Source organism: Malaya genurostris, chromosome 2 (assembly GCF_030247185.1).
Source record: "Malaya genurostris strain Urasoe2022 chromosome 2, Malgen_1.1, whole genome shotgun sequence".
In the NCBI taxonomy this organism is placed as follows: domain Eukaryota; kingdom Metazoa; phylum Arthropoda; class Insecta; order Diptera; family Culicidae; genus Malaya; species Malaya genurostris.
Window position 1 is genome coordinate 200911758 of NC_080571.1, and position 6955 is coordinate 200918712.

A 6955-nucleotide genomic window follows, 5' to 3' on the forward strand; every position below is an offset into this window, starting at 1 on the left:
AACCATGTAAGGAAAAGAATTGAGACACAAATTTTACCAGGTGCTGATTTTTTTTACTCAAAGTCTGTGTAATGAGAAAAATAAAATCAACAAAGAGGTGTAATATGTTTAGCTTTATCAATTTTATTGTAAAGTAAGAAGAAGTTCTCTTTCAGTTTCTTTTCTCAATAACGTCAACATTGCGTTTAATTGCTCATGCTATGAGAGATGAGAGTTACCTTCTGTGGAAAAATATCAATTAAATAATTAGGTAGCTTCTCGATGTGATCGTTTGAAAATGTCTACCAGACACAAAAAAAAATGTTTTCCAATAATAATACAGTGGAAACCACATTTTCGAAGAAAATATTCCAAAAAATTTAGATATTTAAAAATTTTTAGTGTTTTTTCGAAGGCATTCTATAACATGTCCTTCGTAATAATATTTTTTTGCAATTTTACAGTTCACAGTCAGGCAACAAGTTAGATGTTACATGATTGGACAACGGGCTGGGAAAAATACGGATGAGTTCCCGACATATTTGGTCGAAGTTTTGGAAAATACTGAGAGGATGGTCAACTAAGGACTGCTCTGTGGTAAGTGGTGCTGTTGAATTTAATAGCTGTATGAAGTCTTCTTTCAATTTTCTGACAAAGTGCAACAAGTTTGGTTGGTTCATCGGCCTTTTGATTGCTTGAAAGCTGCTGATCTGCTAATTAAACAATGTTGAAATGGTTGTTTTTTATTTTTAGAACACTGAGGTAATTACTGATCTTTGTCAAAGAGAACGCTTTATGCGTTTCTAATTTGAATGATCTGATCCGCTTTGCTGAGATTATCATTAGAAATAAAATAATGGTTCGGGGTTAAGGTGCTTCTGTTGTAAGTACCAATGCCAGTGATCTCAATTTTTGATACGACAATGTAGTATATTTTCAAATTTATACCCTGGATAGCAATAAGAGCTCATCTCCTACAGGAAAAGCATCGAGAATATAAAACATTTTTTTCTCGGTTTCAAAGAAAAGAAATTCAATTTAAGGCCCGTGTATTGGAAAATCTTTACTATTTCGCCACTCATGTAACTAGAACTTAGAACTAATACACTGATTAAGGTTGCACATATCGCACGGAAATACTTATCTGTGTTGTGACCGCTTCAAAAAATAATTTTTGATATTTTTTCTTCATTAAGTTTCTTTCGTTAAATACCAAAAAGAAATGGTATATAAATGTGCCACAATAAAAAATCAAATTAAAAAAAAGTACAACATTAACAACAACAAAAACGACGAGGTAGAAATGGACGAAGATGCGAACGGTGATCCATTATCCCCTCAATTCTAGCTGGATAGTAATAAGAACTAGGAATGGGATAAAACCGTTCGTTTTGAAGAACCGCTCAGAGTTTGACTGTTCTACCGAAAGAGCTAGTTTTTTAACCGTACTATCGTTCTTCTGAAGTGTTGAAAATAATATGAGCACAGCAAATTATATTTTGTAGTGAATACTAATTTGTATGTATTTGAACCAATAATCATTTTCTTTTGGGTACATTTAGCGACAGGTAGCGATTGCATGCAACTTCTACATTATTCCTGAGCAGCCGGCGACCGTTCTGAAAAATCAAAAACAAAAAATTATTTAGATATCCGCTCTCCCATTTCACTGACAAATCGTAAGCGATATACTTTTTTGCGAGCAAAGCGCCCTCAGGCGAGTTTTCATCGAATCTCGTTCATAGAAGTAGGGGAAAGAAATATCAGATTCGTGCGCGCCAAAATAGCAGCATTGCGCACCCATACAATCGACATGATATGTTCAATGTGATGCCGTCCGATGTCATAACTGAACTGGAGATTAATTTTTTTCTAAGCTGGCAGAGTCTGGAAAAATGTAGTTAATTGGTATACTCTCTCAAAGACTTCGATTACTTCCATTTTTTTCCGCAAAGAATAGAGAACTGCCATTTTTTAAAAAGAACTTCAGTTCACTCATTCTTCTAGTGGAACAAGTTCCTTTGAGTCGTTTGCGAACGGATTGCCCGTCTCTAAAAAAACACGCATTTTCTCTAATAAAAGGGTCACAACGAGATCTAGTAATAAAAATTACTTATTAATCTTAATAACATACAATGTAATATAACAAGCCGATCCAGTTGAGCTTTTAGGGTTCCGAGTCGTGTCAGATAAATGAAAAATATATATATATATAGAGCAAAGATATAAATAATCATATTTCATGCCTTCAACTACCAACGATTATTTCACGTATCGACAATGATATACTCTCATCGTGTAAGTGGGTCAAAGACAGTAAAATAATAAAACAAGTGAAAAAGTTGAATATGCTATACCTGGCTTCGTAGATGTAAATCGCGATGAATAAATTTCTAAAAATAGAAAGAAAAAAAAAACACTGGAATTCACAAGAATAGAAACCAGTTTAATTTACAAAAAGGCATACAAACTAATGCAGCATTCGTTACCTACAGTTATAAATCCAATCTAACCACAAAAATTCAACACACGACAATCGATAATCCGAAACAACGCGGAAAAGCCTTGAATCGTCAGCGAACCATAGCACAAGCTAACATAACCACCAATGAAGAAATGTCGGCAAATGAGAAGAAACAAAACTACAATGCATTTGTCATGGTTGGCAAATTATGAATTCTACAACCCCTTCAATTTATTGACCATTCGAGCCGTTCGTGAACATGTCTGCTTCAATTGGCGTTGACTAATCTTGCATTGTAGTAAAACAGGTCACATGAGAATTTTATTACACCTTCCGGTTATCAATTAAACCAGTTTGCTGGTTACTAGATCACTAATGGATGACTAATTCCAATCATCGGTAAACAATTCCGCTGATGTGTCAAATGAACATACTTCAAAAATACCTATCCGCTAGTTAGCTTACGATCTTAATCTAATAATTGTTGCGTGTTGATTCCGCTTTCCATGCAGTCTTTCCAGATAATTTAATGCCATTTCCATGGACCGCCTCGGTGGAATCCAGGGCCGGGAAAATGATGGTCGTGGTCGTCGTTGTCATCGTGATCGTGACCTCGATGATCATGATCATGGTTATGATTGTGACCATCGCCATGGTTATGCCAGTGAACCCACGGTGGAGGCATTCCAAAATGATTTCCTTGATCATGATCCTGGAAATCAAATTTGGGATGCCACGATCCGGATCCTGTAAATAGATTGAGTAGTGCTGTGATATTTAATTCTTGTTATGAAATAGCCCCGTGCTTACCCGATCCGTAGTCGCCTTTCCAATTGTTTTTGCTGAATGGAATGGTTGTTTGAAGATTTACTTCATGTCCAGTACTTTTTTCGATTATCAAAGTACCATGATTAAAAATTTGATCAGGTTGAATTTGAACATCCTGAGTGTCATTTATGACACCGAGCTCAGGCTTGAAATCATTAATTGATTCTTTGCTTTGTTGAGACTCATTTGATTGGGAAATGTCTTCCTTCCCGTAGCTTGCTGAAGCATGATCGTTAACTTGGTGAATGTCCTGGTCTTCTTCTTGTTGCTGATGTGAATCGTTTTTGTCTTTCTCATTAGAAAAATCGGAATCATTTTCATCATACACACGAATCGTAGTATCTTCCTTAGAATGGCTGTCACTGAAATCACCGGTTTCTTGTTCTTTTTGCTGTTCGTCACTATTCTGACTATTTTCATTACTCTGGTCCAGTTCGTCAGACACATCCTTTGTAACACCTGATTGTTTAACATTACCTCTCGAATCTACTTGTGTTTCACGAACGTCCGCCTGTTCTTCAAAATCTTCCTTCTGTTTGGGAGATGCCAATGCTGAAGGGGATCTTGTACTAGCCGCCACTTGTGCCGCAGGCAATGGTTTCACGGAAGCCGTAACTTCCTTATCATCGAGTAGCACATCCTGATTCAAATCCAGTAGAAAGTCAATCGTTTTGGTTGCTTGTGGCGCTGGTGCCGCTGACGTCAATGCCAGCGCTCCTAGCCACAGGACACATATAAACTTCATAACTGCGAACCGATTCAGAACTGAACGCACTGAGCTCACTTTCTGACTTGTACAAACGCGTAAACACGATCGACTGAGCATTCGAACTATATTGGTTAGTTTATATACGGCGCGTATGTGCACCTAAGGAATGGCTAGTGTTGTTTCTAGTCTAGTTTAACTATTCATTGATTGGTTGACGATTCAGATGAGCTAGTAGGAAGTAGAAGTCATTGCAATTATTCGTTGCACAAAACGAACGCATGTCTTAATAGGTGCGAAATTAGATTTTCATTTGGAAAATTATTTCTGCACGCTTCTTCCCGCGCTAAAAAGCTCACCTCAATCAAGAAGCAACAAATTAAGCATCTATGCTCTCCGTGTTCGGTAGTGAAATTTTTCAGCACTCGCATAAAACCACCGAACCCCCATGGTTGTATTAATTTAAGCTTAGAACATCAACTATTTAGCGATTCCTTGGAAATTATTCTGTGGCTGGTTTTTCCATCGATGATAGATTTGTTCGAATATTCAAATGAGTAAATTCTTGTTCTAGCTTCTCGAGCAGTCAAACCAAGTAATCTGATTCACTTGATATAATATGTTAGTTTGAGTACTTTATATATATACTTAATGTTTAATGCGTTTCAAGCAATTGTCAGATAAATAAAATTTGTCATTAGTTTGGTTCACTTGCAGTCTGTACACTAGATAACTAGAAGGTCGTAGCATAGATCTTAAAATAATTTTTTCATAATTTAGTCCATTTTGACAGTTTTTACAATACCAACATAAGCAAATACTCTCTCGTCGACTGTATAAGCTATCAGAAGAGGCTTGTTAAATGATTAGCAAATCCCAACCAGTAATTGACACGATGATAAAAGTTCAACTGTTACATTTTGTCCAGGATAACTCGTTGAAAATCTTCAACACTACAGCCTCGATAAGTAAAAAAATATTTAGCTCTTCTCTATGAAACATTTTTCCCAGTGGGAAAGGTTCTTTTTGGTGTTTGGAATCGGAAACCAGGGCAAGTTTAACCGAGGTCAGTTTGTATGAGCATCAACTAACTAGACAATTCTGTACATTTTCTACGTTTTGTGTATGATCACTTTATAGGACGGTTATAAATTTTAAATACTCATTGTCCTATAATTCGGAAACCGCAAGTTGGATCTCAGTCAAATTCAAAAATAGACTATGAGATTGAAACTCCTTTTATTTAAATCAAAGTTTGTGAAAATTGGTATAGCCATCTTTGAGAAATCAAAATGAGGTGAAGGTAGTATTCGAACACAATTTCTGCGGTTTCCGCAGATTTCAGTACCGGGAACTGGTACTAAAATATGTTCCGGTATTACAGCGCGATAAGTTTAAAACTTTCAGTTTCAATTTTTAATTTTTTCACAAGTGATGTCAAAACGAGGTGCATTTTTTTATGAAACCTACTAGTAAAATCATATACTCAATTTCGTATAGTGTGCAGGGTTGCCACATTTAAATTAATATTTCACAAAATCTGTAAATTTGAATCGGAGAAACAAAATGATTTTTTTTTACCTTTTTTTATATATATAAAAAATAGGTATGGAATTCGCTCAAATTTTCGAAAAATTTTCCGAGGCCCGGAGGGCCGAATGTCATATACCAATCGATTCAGCTCGTCGAACTGAGCAAATGTCTGTGTGTGTGTGTGTGTGTGTGTGTATGTGTGTGTGTCTGTATGTGTGTTGTCAACTAAGAGGTCGAGATCTCAGAGATGGCTGGACCGATTTTGATCAAACTAGTCGCAAATGGAAGGTCTCCCCGTCACCCAAAACGCTATTGAATGGTTTTGAGATAGGATGTTTACTTTTTGAGTTATACGGAGTTTTGTGTCAAAATTTTCAGTTTTTTGACACTATCTGTCACAATTGACCTTGAAAACAGAATATGTTTTTAGACTTAGATTCCGCACGGTAATAGCTATCCAACAAGCCATAGTTTGTTAAAATCCGTCCATTTTTAACGGAGATATCAATATTTTTGTGTCAACGACTTTTCCCCTTATTCCAGCAGTAGAAGTTTTGAGCACTGTATGACAAAGAAATGCTTGGGAGCAACGGAAAACACGATTTTTATACTGTGACATACAATTATTTCTAAGTGCCCAAAAGACTGTGTACAGCATCCTTTTTCATGACAATTTGCCTTGGACCGATTTTAGCACGGTTCGTTTTTGGCAACATAATCGTTCGAATATGGCATTTATAAACCAGATGATATCAGCATTTTCGAGTTGAAAGTAATTCCATAATTATATTGATTTAAACTACTTACAGCAATAAAAGCTGGAAGAACATAACTTCCATATACCATACGACTCAGTTCGTCGAGATCAGCAAATGCGTGTATGACAAATAATTTCACTCAATTTTTTCGGAGATGTCTAAACCGTTTTCTACAAACTCAGATCCATATGAAAACTAGTATACTTCCAAATTTGGATCCGACTTCTGATTTCGGAACCACAGGATGACATGTGAAACGAAATTAAAATAATGCAATTCATTTTTCTCGTAGATGGCTGAACCGATCTAAGATTCAAATGAAATCTAAGAATCATCTATGATTCAAATGAGAGGTCTTAAAATCCTATAAATATTAGTCAGATCCGATTTCTGGTTTAGGAGATACAGGGTGATTAGTATAAAAATGTTCAATTCACATAAATTAATCAGGTTTATCGGGTTTGCTAATTTGGATAGTCGATTACCAAATGAATTTATTTCAGTTTAAGCGGTATTCTTTTTTGGATTCGGAATGTACCCCCAAATTTTAATTCGCACTACAATTTCTCAAAGATGTCTACACACTCCTCAGGTGAATTCATCTGATTTCGGCTACACCGATCTTAGAACTCCGGATCCAGTTTCGAATCGTTTCTCAAAGTTTAATCATTTTTTCAAAAAGGCCAA

General features: G+C 35.9%; 1 protein-coding gene across 1 annotated transcript; it reads right to left on the reverse strand.

The window, feature by feature from the left end:
- Positions 1-2631: 2631 nt before the first annotated feature.
- Positions 2632-4099, reverse strand: LOC131427037 (sex-determining region Y protein-like). The gene is made up of 2 exons (XM_058589918.1): positions 3254-4099; positions 2632-3190 (listed from the first exon to the last, which is right to left on the reverse strand). The coding sequence occupies exons 1-2, from the start codon at positions 4095-4097 to the stop codon at positions 2970-2972; spliced, it is 1065 nt and encodes a 354-aa protein (XP_058445901.1). The 5' UTR covers positions 4098-4099; the 3' UTR covers positions 2632-2969.
- Positions 4100-6955: the final 2856 nt, after the last annotated feature.

Excerpts from the sequence above, each read along its gene's own strand:
- LOC131427037 (XM_058589918.1), bottom strand. The coding sequence starts at position 4,097 with ATGCTCAGTCGATCGTGTTTACGCGTTTGTACAAGTCAGAAAGTGAGC. Across the intron at positions 3,191-3,253 it reads GAAAGGCGACTACGGATCGG|GATCCGGATCGTGGCATCCC; the intron begins GTAAGCACGGGG and ends ATCTATTTACAG.